The sequence below is a fragment of the Chiloscyllium punctatum genome, chromosome 20, assembly GCF_047496795.1.
Source record: "Chiloscyllium punctatum isolate Juve2018m chromosome 20, sChiPun1.3, whole genome shotgun sequence".
Taxonomy (NCBI): domain Eukaryota; kingdom Metazoa; phylum Chordata; class Chondrichthyes; order Orectolobiformes; family Hemiscylliidae; genus Chiloscyllium; species Chiloscyllium punctatum.
The window spans coordinates 43,745,340-43,760,298 of NC_092758.1; the positions used below are offsets into that span (position 1 = coordinate 43,745,340).

General features: G+C 39.9%; 1 protein-coding gene across 4 annotated transcripts in view; it reads right to left on the reverse strand.

The window, feature by feature from the left end:
* Positions 1 to 14,959, reverse strand: part of LOC140492091 (RUN and FYVE domain-containing protein 1-like) — an 83,075-nt gene that overhangs the window by 16,077 nt on the left and 52,039 nt on the right. For all 4 annotated transcript variants that reach the window (XM_072590817.1, XM_072590820.1, XM_072590819.1 and 1 more), the window contains 4 exons: positions 12,808 to 12,937; positions 4,081 to 4,175; positions 3,669 to 3,717; positions 1,955 to 2,032 (listed from right to left, as the gene is read on the reverse strand). In XM_072590817.1, the coding sequence (XP_072446918.1) occupies positions 1,955 to 2,032; positions 3,669 to 3,717; positions 4,081 to 4,175; positions 12,808 to 12,937 (352 nt within the window). The remainder of the gene's footprint in view (positions 1 to 1,954; positions 2,033 to 3,668; positions 3,718 to 4,080; positions 4,176 to 12,807; positions 12,938 to 14,959) is intronic.

The window sequence follows — 14,959 nt, forward strand, 5'->3', positions numbered from 1 at the left end:
TTCTGAGAAGAGGATTAGATGAGATTCCCTACAGTGTGGAAACAGGCCCTTCGGCCCAACTAGTCAACTCCGACCCTCTGAAGAGTAACCCACCCAGTCCCATTCCCCCTAACTAATGCACCTAACTTTATGGGCAATTTAGCATGACCAATTCACCTAACCTGCATATCTTTGGACTGTGGGAGGAAACAGGAGCACCCAGAGGAAACCCATGCAGACATAGGGAGAATGTACAAAATCCAGACAGTCGCCAGAGGCTGGAATCGAACCCAGGTCCCTGGTGCTGTGAGGCAGCAGTGCTAACCACTGAGCCACTGTGCTGCCCAGGAGACAAGGCTGCGCACAGGATTCGGTAATACATTGGCAGAGACTGGTCTTGATCCTCTTCAGAGCTGAAAATGTGTTGCTGGAAAAGCGCAGCAGGTCAGGCAGCATCCAAGGAACAGGAGAATAGACGTTTCAGGCATCAGCCCTTCTTCATTCCTGAAGAAGGGCTCATGCCCAAAACGGCGATTCTCCTGTTCCTTGGATGCTGCCTGACCTGCTGCGCTTTTCCAGCAACACATTTTCAGCTCTGATCTCCAGCATCTGCAGTCCTCACTTTCTCCTTGATCCTCTTCAGTCAACCAGACTGCAGTTTCTTCAAAAAAAATTGATGATGCAGAGATCAAGAAACCCTCTGCTAGCATGGACCAAAAAAAAATGTACCCACATATATGCATAGACAGAGTTCAGTATGAAGGGAATACGTGCATGTGCACTTGACCATTTCCAGCCTTGCTAAGTAGTGATCCATCCTTAGAGAGTATGAAAGCAGTGTGTGGGAAATACTAGAAGATTGGTGGCATGACCAAATGACATTGCCAATACAGTGGTAGCATTCGATTGAGTGATGGCCTTAAGATTGAAAAGGTGCAATGAGACAGTGGAACTTACCCTCAGAGTAGAGAATGTTATCCATTTCCTGCACTAAGTCATGTTTTGTTTTAGGCTGCTGGGAATCAATGACTTCACATGCAACTTCAGTCTAGGCTTCCACAAACCAATGAGGTAACTTAGTTTGACAGAAGGAGAAGGACCTGCTCTCTAGCTCAGCTGGCCTGGAGCAGAGCATTCAGGGGAGGCATGTAGTGAGAAGGGGCCAGGTGACCTTTAACTACCATAACGTTTGACCTTGGAAGGTTGGGAGAGGCAAGAACTTCCACTCATCATTGGCATCTGATTTAACATTGAAGTTGGCATAAAATTGCTTGAATATAAAAAATGTACTGAAAAGCAAATAGCCACTAAATGTTCACCAAGGGCCATGTGAATGTAATGCTATCCAAGATGCTTGCCACCATATTTGAACTGTAGAAGGGATAATTCTGGTCTGTGTCACTGAACAGCATAGCAAAGGGTGCTGTTCAAACTAACTAGGAGCACAGGATGCTCAAGACATTTTTCCTATCTAGGATTTGTGTAGCTTAGGAAAAATCAGATGGACAAAATTTCTCATTTTCCTTGTTCTCCCCATCTAACATTGTTACAGATGGGATAGGAGTCATTCAATAGCCTGAGGGGCTAGATGTTAGATACTATGTGTTTGCACACACAGTATTAGGAACAGGTGTCAACATAACTTGAAAGTTGGACTATGTCAACGGGACCAATTTTCAAAGTACACCAAGCTGCAATAGACGAAGTAACCATGAACACTGAGAAAGAGTAAGTGAGGGAGATGGGTGCTGCAAGTTATGTAGTGTAGAAAACAAATATTACGGCTTCAAATCTTGTAGTGAATTAAGGAAGGAGGCTAAGATGATTAATAGCTAACAACATTACCTTTAAAGAAATTCTAGTTCTTAGAATTGGCAATATTATATTCCAAAGCATGAGATATTACGTTCTCAGTCCTAGAGAATAGCAAATAAATTAGTTAAACTCGGTGAAAAATTCATAATTTGAGCAGTACCTTTCTTCTTGAGATTGAAAATTCTTTCTCACATTGTTTGCAGGATGTTGCTTCATCATCTTTCAGCCAGGCATTTCCCTACCAATAAAAGTAGTTTTACATCAAAGCTCACAGAACAGAACAGTACAGGCCCTTCAGCCCTCAATGTTGTGCTGATCTTTTATCCTGCTCAGAGATCAAACAAACTGACATACCCTTCATTGTACTATCTTCCATGTGCCTATCCAAGAGTGGCTTAAAATGTCCCTAATGTATCTGACTCTACTACCACTGCTGGCAGTGCATTCCACACACCCACCAGTCTCTGCCTGAAGAACGGCTTTTGACATCTCCCCTAAACCTTCCACCAATCACCTGAAAAATTATGCCCCGTCGTGGTAGCCACTCCATCCTGGGAAAAAGTCTGACTATTCACTATGTCTCTCATCATCTTGTATGCATCTACCAATCACCACTCACACTTCTTTGCTCCATTGAGAAAAGCCCTAGCTCAGTCTACCTTTCATAAGGCACGCCCTCCAGTCCAGGCAGCATCCTGGTAAATCTCCTCTGCACCCTCTCTAAAGCTTCCATATCTTTCCTATAACGAGGTGACAAGAGCTAAACACACTATTCCAACTGGGGTCTAATCAGGTCTCTATAGAGCTGCAGCAGGACCTTGTAGCTCTTAACCGCACCCCCCCACTAATGAAAGCCAACACACCATACACATTCTTAACAACCCTATCAACTTGGGTGGCAACTTTCAGGGATCTATGGATGGGGACCCAATATCACTGTTCCTCCATACTGCCAAGAATCCTGTCTTAACCCTGTATTCTACATTCAAATTTGACTTTCTAAAATGAATCACTTCACACTTTCAGGTTGAACTTAACCTGCCACTTATCAGCCCAGCTCTGCGACCTATCAATACCCCGTTGCAACCTACAACAGCCCTCCACTATCCACCAACCTTTGTGTCATTGGCAAACTTACTAACCCACCCTTCCGTATCCTCATCCAAGTCATTTATAAAAAAACACAAAGCAGAGGTCCCAGAACAGATCCCTTTGGAACATCACTGGTCACCAAGCTCCAGGCTGAATATTTTCCACCTACAACCACCCTGTGTCTTCTATGGGCCAGCCAATTCTGTATTCAGATAGCCAAATTTCCCTGTATCCCACGTCTCCTTATTTTCTGAATGAGCCTACCATGGGGAACCTTATCATACACCTTGCTAAAGTCCACATATACCACATTCACTGCTCTACCTTCAATGTGTTTTGTCACACCTTCAAAGAACTCAAGGCCTGTGAGGCATGACCTGCCCCTCTCAATGCCATGCTGACTATAATCTAATCAAACTATGGTTTTCCAAGTAATTATAAATCCTGTCTTTCAGAATCCTCTCCAATAATTTGCCCACCACAGACATAAGACTGACTGGTCTGTAATTCCCAGCATTCTCAGCATAATGGTGATCAACTAGTTGGGTGTTACATTCCATTTATTTAGTTAAGTATTTTAATTCATGCAGGTTTTCTACAAAAGGCAAGATAATCTTGATCATAACATTAAAACATTAACATTACCTCTACAAAACACCAATTGTTTGTGTCAAAGAAACCACCTTGAAAAATACAGTTTACACAGATGGCCAAACAAACGTTCATCTTGATAATTCAAAGTTCTAACAGATTGCAAAGATTTTGCTGCCAGAGAAAAGTACCTTTAATGCTTTATTGACCTCTTTAATGTCCTCCATTTTCAATTTTGATCTGGGGAAAAAAAAAGTGTTAAGCATCATTTATAATGCCAGATCACTGATGTAGTTGCTTAAAAATCGGGTTGACAATTACTTCAATTCCTAAAATAAAAATAGTTTGAACAGGAAATTTAGATTAAATTAATAAACAGTGGCAATTTTAAAAAGGTCAGTTTCCTGAATAATTTTAATTTTTGTGAATATATTGAAAGTGACATTAAAGTTTCTAATTAATTTAGTACTTTAAATCAACACAAACACGTCTGATTCCACTTAGCTAAGTATTACTTTCAATACTTTTGCTTAAGGTGAAAGAAAGCATAAAGAGCAGAAACAAAGTTGAAAAAGCTTTACACATTCTAAAAGAATGACTTACTGACTAAGATGGAGTCCCATTTCTTGTAGCGCCTGTTCCTGTTCTTCACAGATCTTGTGGAGTTCTTTTTTCTCATCTTGCAATGTCTGCATTTCCTGTAACAAAAAAATCCTTTACTGCAAATGGTACAACTCTGTTGATACCACTAAATATTCCAATGCCAGATTCTAGTATGTGGAACATTACTTTTATAAAATGTCAAACAAAAAATTGTAAACATTATCCACTGACTCAAATATATTCTCTGCATGAGAAAGTCTCTGCCGGAACCTACCAAAGTAGTTAACTTTATATTCATTGCCACTCATGGGTGAATATCTGAAAATTTGGACCAGCTATTTTGTGCACAATTCAGCTTTTAATCTATGAAAAATATCATAACAGATGCCAATAAAACATGAATCCTCATCACGCAAGATACTAAATCTAAGATATCAAGAAACTGCTCACTAACAGATTAGGACTTTCATAACCAGGCAAAGTCTTGATTTGTCAGGCAAGATGATATTTTATAAGACTATAACAGAATAGACAATTTGTGATGTGTACAAGCAAAGATAAAAATGATCACTTATCAAAAACACAGGTGAATTCCTTCACAAGGATCCTAGTTCTTAAGCCAACGGAGGAAACTTTAGACCATTAAAAGTCATTCCAGGTTCAAAACATCATGTTTGTCTGCCACACATTTTAAAACTTGGTGTTCAGTTTGCTCGAAAACTTCAATATATTGCCTGGCTCATGCTTTCCTCAACAATTATTATTTTGAAGTAGAATACTTAAGCAAAGGTTAAAAGGGAAAGGCGGGGGGAAAAGAGAGAGAGTGAGAACGACGTGATGCCTTCCCATATGACTTTATGGTTTGGTAAATATATTTGTTCTATTCTCCAAATAATAAAAATGTCAAATATTAAATGATCAAAATGAGAGGAGAATTGTGGAACAAAAATTACACATGGAGAATCAATCCCACAGAAAATATAGAACATAGAACAGTACAGCACAGAACAGGCCCTTCTGCCCACAATGTTGTGCCGACCACTGATCCTCATGTATGCACCCTTAAATTTCTGTGACCATATGCATGTCCAGGAGTCTCTTAAATGTCCCCAATGACCCTGCCTCCACAACTGCTGCTGGAAACGCATTCCATGCTCTCTCAACTCTCTATGTAAAGAACCCGCCTCTGACATCCCCTCTATACTTTCCTCCAACCAGCTTAAAACTATGACCCCTCGTGTTAGTCATTTCTGCCCTGGGAAATAGTCTCTGGCTATCGACTCTATCTATGCCTCTCATTATCTTGGATACCTCAATTAGGTCTCCTCTTCTCCAGTGAAAAAAAAAAGTCCGAGCTCAGTCAACCTCTCTTCATAAGATAAGCCCTTCAGTCCAGGCAGCACCCTGGTAAACCTGCTCTGAACCTCTCCAAAGCATCTTTCCTATAATAGGGCGACCAGAACTGGATGCAGTATTCCAAGTGGGGTCTATCCAAAGTTTTATAGAGCAGCAACAAGATCTCATGACTCTTAAACTCAATACCCCTGTTAATGAAAGCCAAAACTCCATATGCTTTCTTAACAACCCTGTCCACTTGGGTGGCCATTTTAAGGGATCTATGTACCTGCACACCAAGATCCCTCTGTTCCTCCACACTGCCAAGAATCCTATCCTTAATCCTGTACTCCGCTTTCAAATTTGACCTTCCAAAATGCATCACCTTGCATTTATCCAGGTTGAACTCCATCTGCCACCTCTCAGCCCATCTCTGCATCCTGTCAATGTCCCGCTGCAGCCTACAACAGCCCTCTATACTGTCAACGACACCTCCAACCTTTGTCATCTGCAAACTTGCTGACCCATCCTTCAATCCCCTCATCCAAGTCATTAATAAAAAAGTTACAAACAATAGAGGTCCAAGGACAGAGCTATGTGGAACACCACTCACCACCGACTTCCAGGCAGAATACTTTCCTTCTACTCCCACTTGCTGTCTTCTGTTGGCCTGCCAATTCTGTATCCAAACAGCTAAATTCCCCTGTATCCCATTCCTCCTGACCTTCTAAATGAGCCTACCATGGGGAACCTTATCAAATGCCTTGCTGAAGTCCATATACACCACATCCACAGCTCGACCCTCAACTTTTCTAGTCACATCCTCAAAGAACTCGATAAGGTTTGTGAGGCATGACCTGCCCCTCACAAAGCCGTGTTGACTGCATTTAATCAAGCCATGCTCTTCCAGATGGTCATAAATCCTATCCAACACCTTGCAGGCGACAGACGTGAGACTTACTGGTCTGTAATTGCCGGGGATTTCCCTATTTCCTTTCTTGAAGAGAGAAATTACATTTCCCTCTCTCCAGTCCTCAGGTGGGACTCCAGTGGAGAGCGAGGATGAAAAGATCTTCGCAAGTGGCGAAGCAATTGCACTTCTCGTTTCCCAAAGCAGCAGAGGACAAATCTGGTCCGGGCCTGGCGACTTGTCAATCTTAATGTTTTCTAATCCTAAACATTAGGAAAATTATCCAAAATATATATCAATTAGGTATAAGTTTCCCTATCGTGCTTATGTATCACAGTATGTAATTGGATTAGTAGTTCTACAGATTGGAGTTCTGAAATTATAGAAATTGTATCTATAAATGATGCAACCTAAATTCAATAATGAAGGTTGGATGGCACAACAGCTTTGAAAAACTATTTTGAGCAATTCCTTTTGTTCTGGAACAAAGTTTCTCATGGGCAAATAATTGTGGCCAACTTGGGAGATAACTACCAGAAATAAAATGTTTGGAACTAGGATGTGTTTTAAAAAAAGAAAGCTGTGAATGACAAGTGTTTGATTCCATCTCAAACAATAGACAAGGATTATCACATTCATGTAAATAAATCTGCAAAGTTATGGATAAATGAACAGTTCTTTATAAGACGTAGAATAGACCACCTGCATTCGAACAAAATAGATTGATTTGCTTTCTGGTCTGTCAATATACAGGCAACTATTCAAGATGGGAAGCTGGCCCACTTGTCTAGACAGGACACGAAGATGTGAATAATCTTTTTTAGAAGTTGGTAAAACCCTAACCTCTTAATGCTCAAGTTGCCTGGAACCACGTGTGCGAACAGAAAATCAGACTGTAGTTCCATGACAGAATCAAGCTTGAAATAATGACAGCTTATTAACACAAATAGCAACCCCAAATCTGAGATACAAGGAAATGCAGAGGGAAGAAATTGTGCTGAGCAAAGAAAAGCACCTGTCTTAATTTCAGCCACTCAAACTCCACCTGGAGCAAAACTACGATCTTAATTCCACAAGTAGCAAAACACTAAAGCTGTTGCTGTAAAGTTTAAACTTTCATTTTGTTCAGTGTACCAAAACAGAACCATCAGGCCTTCAATGCTTTAAGCTTCCAATCCATAGGGATGACATTTTGACCTCTTTAAAACCTTAAAAGCATATCACTTTTGAAGTTACCTTGCCTGTGTGTGCACCATTGTGAATACATTTAACTGTTGAGAATTAATCATTTAGTTTTGTTTAAACCTGAACCAGAAAACCAGTCTTGTGTCGGTTTTTAAAAGTCACACTACTCAAGGAGTTAAAACAATTCCACTTCAGCACAACCTAGTTTGATTACTTAAGAGATAGAAATTGGAGGTTAGGTGGGCAGAGAAAAGATAACCCACCACCATCCATCCTCTGTTCAGAAAAGGCTCAATTTAAACTGATACAGAAACAGACATTGCTGGGAAAGCTCAGCAAGTTTAGTAGCATCTGGGGAGAGGAAGCAGAGTGAACATTTTGGAGCCAGTGACCCTTCTTCAGAATGAAGTTAATTCTACTTTTTTCTCCAGAGTCTGCCAGACCCTACTGAGTTTTCTGATATCCAACATTCACGGTTCTTTGTTTTTTTAAAAAACAATATGATGTTGAGTATACTTGGGGAAATCAGGAGGGCAAAGGGGGGACACAACATAGCTTTGGCAAATAGGGTTAAGGAGAATCCAAAAGGGTTTTTACAAATACATTGACAAAAAAGGTAACTTGGGAGTGAAAAGGGCCTCTCAAAGATCAGCAAGGCAGCCTTTGTGTGGAGCCACAGGAAATGGTGGAGATACTGAATGAGCATTTTGCATCAGAGTTTACTGAGGAGGAGGACATGGAAGATATAGAATGTGGGGAAATAGATGGTGACATCTTAAAAAAAATGTCCATATTACAGAGGAGGAAATGCATAAAAAGGTGGATAAGTCTCCAGAACCTGATCAGGTGTACCCTAAAACTCTATGGGAACCTAGCGAAGTGATTACTGGCTCCCCTGCTGAGACATTTGTATCATCTATAGTCACAGGTGAGGTTCCAGAAGACTGGGGGTTGGCTTACATGGTACTACTATTTAAGAGGGGAGGTAAGGACAAGCCAGGGAACTGTAGACCAGTGAGCCTGATGTCAGTGGTGTTGAAGGGAATCCTGACGGACAGGATTTACACGTACTTGGAAAGGCAAGGATTGATTAGGGATAGTCTACATGGCTTGGTGCGTGGGAAATCATGTCTCACAAACTTGATTGAGTTTTTTTGAAAATGTAACAGAGGATTGATGAAGGCAGAGCGGTAAATGTGATCTATTATGGACTTCAGTAAGGCATTCGACAAGGTTCTGCATGGGAGAACAGATTAGCAAGGTTTGGTCTCATGGAATACAGGGAGAACTAGCCATTTGGATACAGAACTGGCTCAAAGGTAGAAGACAGAGGGTGGTGGTGGAGGAGGGTTGCTTTTCAGACTAGAGGTCTGTGACCTGTGGAGTGCTACAAGGATCGGTGCTGGGTCCACTGCTTTTTGTCATTTATATAAGTGATTTGGATGTGAACATTGGAAGTATAGTTAGTAAGCAGATGACACCAAAAATTGGAGGTAAGTGGACAGCGAAGAAGGTTATCACAGATTACAACTGGACCTTGATCAGATGGGCCAATGGGCTGAGAAGTGGCAGATGGAGTTTAATTTAGATAATGAGAGGTGCTGCATTTTGGAAAAGCAAAACATATACACTTAATGGCAAGGTCTTAGGCAGTGTTACTGAACAAAGAGACCTTGGAGTCTAGGTCCATAGCTCCTTGAAAGTAGAGTTGCAGGTAAGTAGGATAGTGAAGGCAGCATTTGGGTGTGCTTTCCTTTATTGGTCAGAGCATTGATTATACGAGTTCGGAGATTATGTTGCGGCTGTACAGGACATTGGTTAGGCCACTGTTGGAATATTGCGTGCAATTCTGGTCTCCTTCCTATCGGAAGGATGTTGTGAAACCTGAAGGGGTTCAGAAACGATTTACAAGGATGTTGCCAGGGTTGGAGGATTTGAGCTATAGGGAGAGGCTGAACAGGCTGGGGCTGCTTTCCCTTGAGCATCAAAAACCGAGGGGTGACCTCAATGGTTTATAAAATAATGAGGGGCACAGATAGGATTAATAGACAAAGTCTTTTCCCTGGGGCTAGGCGAGTCCAGAACTAGAGGGCATAGGTTTAGGGTGAGGGGAAAGATATAAAAGGGACCCAAGGAGCAACGTTTTCACAAAGAGGGTAGTGAGTATATGGAATGAGCTGCCAGAAGTAGTGGAGGAGCCTGGTACAATTCCAACATTTAAAAAGGCATCCAGGTGGGTATAAGAGGAAGGCCTTTGAGGGAGATAGGCTAAATGCTGGCAAATGGGACTAGATTAGGTTGGGATTTCTGGTTAGCATGGAGGAGTTAGACCAAAGGGTCTGTTTCCCTTCTGTACATCTCTATGACTAGGACAGGATGCATGCCAGAACAAATGAGAACACATGCATACGTGCAGCACAAGAGAAAGCAGAAACAGTAAGTTATGAGACATGAAGTGCAAACAGAAGAAGTACGAGAAGCAGTGATCTCCTGAGGTAAACAAAATTCCAAGAATCGCTCAGTGAAAAAGACTGGGTAAGTCATAACACTTATCAGGATGCAACAGTTTTATTTATGGCCAGAGTTGCACATGCAGCAAGCACACAGTGCGACAAGTTTCTAAATTAACATACTGATCAATTGACAAGGAGGAGGAGTAGTCTGTGACTGTCTGATACCAAATTAAGTAACTGTCTTCTGCCTGTAGAACTGAACTCCTTGCACCTTTGTCCAAAGCAAAACACCTTTGCAGAAGTCTGCAAACTGTCCTTTTTCTCCTTTTAGTATGAGACTAAACTGGTTTCTAATTTTCTGGCCCTTTAAATTTATTTTGTATAGCTGAAAATGAGATATAACATCATGCCTACTTGTGCTTGGCCTGCATGGAACTTTTAGATTGTGCAGCTTTGCAAAGCTGCACAGCAAACATGGATTAAATATTTAACTGGCTAAAACAGTACTGCTGAATAGTAAAGATTAAAAAAAAATTCACTCCCTTCCAGCTAACTTATTCTGATTTACCACAACTGAAGGTACAATTTGGGCAGCCACACAACCAATTTACCAAAGGATATCTTTAATAGTTTGTCCAGAACAAAATGTTTGTACTAAATTTCTCAAATGCCTCTGAGAAAGTTTCTCATAAGTTCTTGTTCAAATTTCACTAATATAGGAATCAGGGGGACATTATTAAATGGGATCCAGCACTGCCTAACCAAGATGACAGAGTGATGTACAATAGGAAATCGTTCTTTCCCACATGTCCCCTCTACAGTACCCACAGGAACGGTGTTGGGATCTTCCCAAACATTAAAGAACTTCTCAATAAATTGCAAAAAACAGGGCATGACTATTTGAAAAACACTGCATGGTCTACACATCAGGGAAAACTCAAAGATCATACCAACTTATTTCAAAATAACCTTAAATTGCTAAATTGGCAGGACCACTGCAGATGACATTCAATACCAAAAATAATGCCTTGTCGTCATGAACATGACCAATAAAAATGATCCAAACATTTCAAGTTCTCAAAATTAAATTCTGCAACAGATCAATACGTAACCATATCTACAGGGTTCAGCTTCCATGGGGTTCCACATTCAGCTTTAGCATTCAAAGCAAATAAGATTCCTGGATTTTTGAAGCGGAATCTTTGGTATTGCAACATAATCACAATTACAATTTACCAAAGATTTGTTCATCCAGTCCTGGAGGATGGTATATGGGATCCTTACATTAGGAAAGATACAAATAAAAACTCAGCTGATCCAAAAGATGTGTGTTACGTATGTCTGCATAAAATCAGTCTGTAAACTGACAGGTGTCACATCCTTGACCAAAGATTTGGAATGACAATCACCACAGCAAAGTGGGAGCAATATAGTCTGGCCATGTTCTATAAAATATGAAGTGACCTGTTGGAAATTGACAAAAGCAGCAGTGCTGTATGACAATGACAAAATGAGGCAACGATCCACACAAAACCATTGGTTTCCAAGAGTCTGTCTTTCCAAGAGCAATGCCATAGTGAAATGAGCTGCCAAACTATATAGTCATAGCCACATAAAATCTTTAAGATACAGCACCTCCATTCATTAGCTTTTCATTTTTATGATGTAGTTACAATGGGTCACATCCAGCTCAGCTAATATAACCATATTCATAAATGTTGGTGAACTACTAATGTTAATCTTGGATGTCAACAAAACGCAGAAGCATTTCTTGGACCTTTACCATTCAGAAGTTTATCTTAAAAGGACTTTAACAATTATTACCTACCAGTTGTGCAGTATTGTTATAGGTTATCTTTAACAACACACTCACCAGGTTCCTGTTCATTCATAACTCTAACTCCTTATTTACTATAACAGTTTCATTCATTAATTCATAAGACCATGGTTCAATAGTATATTATGATCCAAATTTAAAACAACCTTTTCTAATCAAGATAACACTTTCAAACCTTATGAGCACTTGCTACAAGCAGTGTTTACCTCTGAATAAATGTAGCATACAGAACAGCATCATCCCCATCAAGTCTCCACAAAACATTTTAATATTAAATCAGTCCTTACCAACCATCTCCTGGACCTGAATAGATTCCCTAAGTACCTGTTAAATATCTTTTAACTGAGCCATTATCCCTTTAAAAGAAACTAACTGACAAAACAGCACTTCCATGATATTGACGAGTCAAATGAAACTCACCAGCAAATAGTAAACAAATCTTACAACCCAGCTGCAATAATCAGTTCAATACCCTGTATTCTTTTACATATAGGTACAATTTATTTTTACTTATTTAGAGCATATAGGCTTAGTAGTTTTACCAACATATAATAACTTAAAAAGATAAAAGAACTAAACATCTCAAGTTATCCAAGCAGAGCAGATAAACACTCTTAATTCTATCAGAAGCAGCAATCAGCATTTAGCACACTTTAACCCAGCTTCTATCACCCAGGACAGAAGCCCTTCAAACCTTTGTTTTATTTCTAGAAAATGGAACTTTAATATATCTAAGAACCATGTATGAAGGGGTTCTTGTAAGAACTGTATTTCAGGATTCTATTGCCACCTCGAACTTGTGCTGAGATTGCGGAATAAAAGAGGCTATTTTTGCCACTCACCAATTTCCATCGTTATTTGAACATGATCCCACACAGAGCAGCAAAGATGTAAGCTAGTATTATAGAACATTAGTGTTTCTTGTTCCAAAAGCTGTAATTTATGAGATTTGTGAATTGTTCAATGCCATTTCAAAACATGCAATTTATTGCATAAAAAACATCTACCTTCTCTAAGCCAGACTTCTGCAACAGTTGAGCTTTCAACTGCGATGTTACATCCCTCTCTTGTTGCAACTGCTGCTGAAGACTTTGTCTTTGTTCCTTCTCAGCTTTAAGTTCAGAATCCAATGTGGAGCTACAGTTTAAAAAGAATTAAGCTACTATAGTTAATTCCAAGATTTGACACATGTCAATTTTAAAATGCAAGTTACAACATGCCCAATTCATAACTCCACCATTAAGAGGATGCCATACTTTGCATAAAGAAATATTTCAAAAAGCATGCTATCAAAAGTAAAAGTGCCATTCAAATGCCATTACATAGCTTGTAAAGTAGCATTTAAAAACTGTATGTAAAAAGGATTGCAGAGAGGAACCAAGTTTTAATTTTGCATTTCTCATCTACTCAACTGACATATTCTGGAGATGTTATTGACTAGGAATGGTTAGGTAGATGTGGTAACAGTAAAACCAAACCAAAATTAAGTTAACATTTAATAACATTCAAAAGATCACTGTAGACTTCAGGGCCATAAAGTGAGCAGGTGCAATTCAATACCCTGGTGCCTATGTATTCAATTTCCTAAAATTAACCAATATTTCTACTTTCATTTATAAATAAAAGCACAGAATGTAAAGACAACTAATGTTAAAGCTTTATCACTGGTTAGGGCTTGTAGGAGTATCATGGATTGTTCTAGCACCACATTTCGAGAAAAATGCAAAGCTTTCAGAACTTAGAGTCTGAGCCATACAGCATGGAAACAGACCCTTGCCTATGCCAACCAGATATCCCAAAATTATTCTCGTCCCATTTGGAAGCATTTAGCTCATATCCCTCTAAATCCTTCCTATTTAACTACCCATCCAGATGCCTTTTAAGAATATGTTGTAATTAAACCAGCCTCCACCACTTTCTCTGGCATTCCATTCCATTAACGCATAACCCTGTGTGTGAAACAGTTTACCATTAGATTCCTTTTTAATTCTTTCCCTCTCGCCCTAAACCTATGCCCTCTAGTTCTGGACCCCCACCCACCCCTCCAACCGCCGGCCCAGGGAAAAGACTTGTCTATTTATCTTATCCATGCCCCTCATGATTTTATAAACTTTTAGAAGGTCACCGCTCAGCCTCCAATACACCAGGGAAAAACAGCCCCAGCCTCTGTACAGGAAAGGCCTTAACCATTATCAGCACAAAGATGGCAAGAACATTACTGGGCCCAAATGGTATTCTTGTGCACTCGTAAAGTCAGCTATGTTTTCCCTTTAATATTTCACCCCATTCTCTTCAAAAGAAGAGTAATATTTCTGTGTAATGAAGCCACTAAGTATTTTATTTGTTTCTCAGAATCCCTTTTAATTCAGATAACTGTTCCCTTGAAAATGTTTAAGAAAATACAGAAACAGAAATATGGAAACATAAGTAGGAGGAAGAGTAGACAATTTAGCCTTGGAGTTTGCTATTAAAATGATTGATTGTCCAGTTTCCCACTTTGTCTCCATATCTTTTCAACAATTTAGCCTTAAGAATTGTATGTAGCTCCTTGAAAACCTTTAATATTCTGTGACAGAGAATTCCACAGGCTCACTCATTCTGGGTGAAGAAATTTCTCCTCATCTCAGTCATAAATAGCCTGCCCCATATGATTAGATTGTAACACCTGGTTCTGGAGTCCTCAGTCATAGGTTAAACACTGGTAGGATGTTCCCAATGCACCTGTGTGCCTAACTCCAGTAAAAACATTATCACCCAGGTCTCATTGCACTTGCCCTTTTCCAAATTTATTGCCATCCAGGTAATTATTTGTCTTCCTGCTTTTGCTATCAAAAAGTGGATAACATCACATATCTACATTATATTTGATCTGCCATGTACTTGCAATTAGCTTGTCCAAATCACACAAACATCTCTACATCCTCCTCACAGATCACCTTCCCTGCCAGCTTGGTGTGGTTTGCAAACTTTGATAAATTACATTTAATTCCATCACCTAAATCATTGATATGTATTGCGATCAGCTGGGATCCAAGCACTGGTCACCGTGCTATCCCACAAGTCACTGTCTGCCACTTGCAAAAAGACCCATTTATTCCTATTCTTTGTCTCCTATCTGCCACTCCACTCTCTGAAAACATCAGTATAGTATCCCCAGTT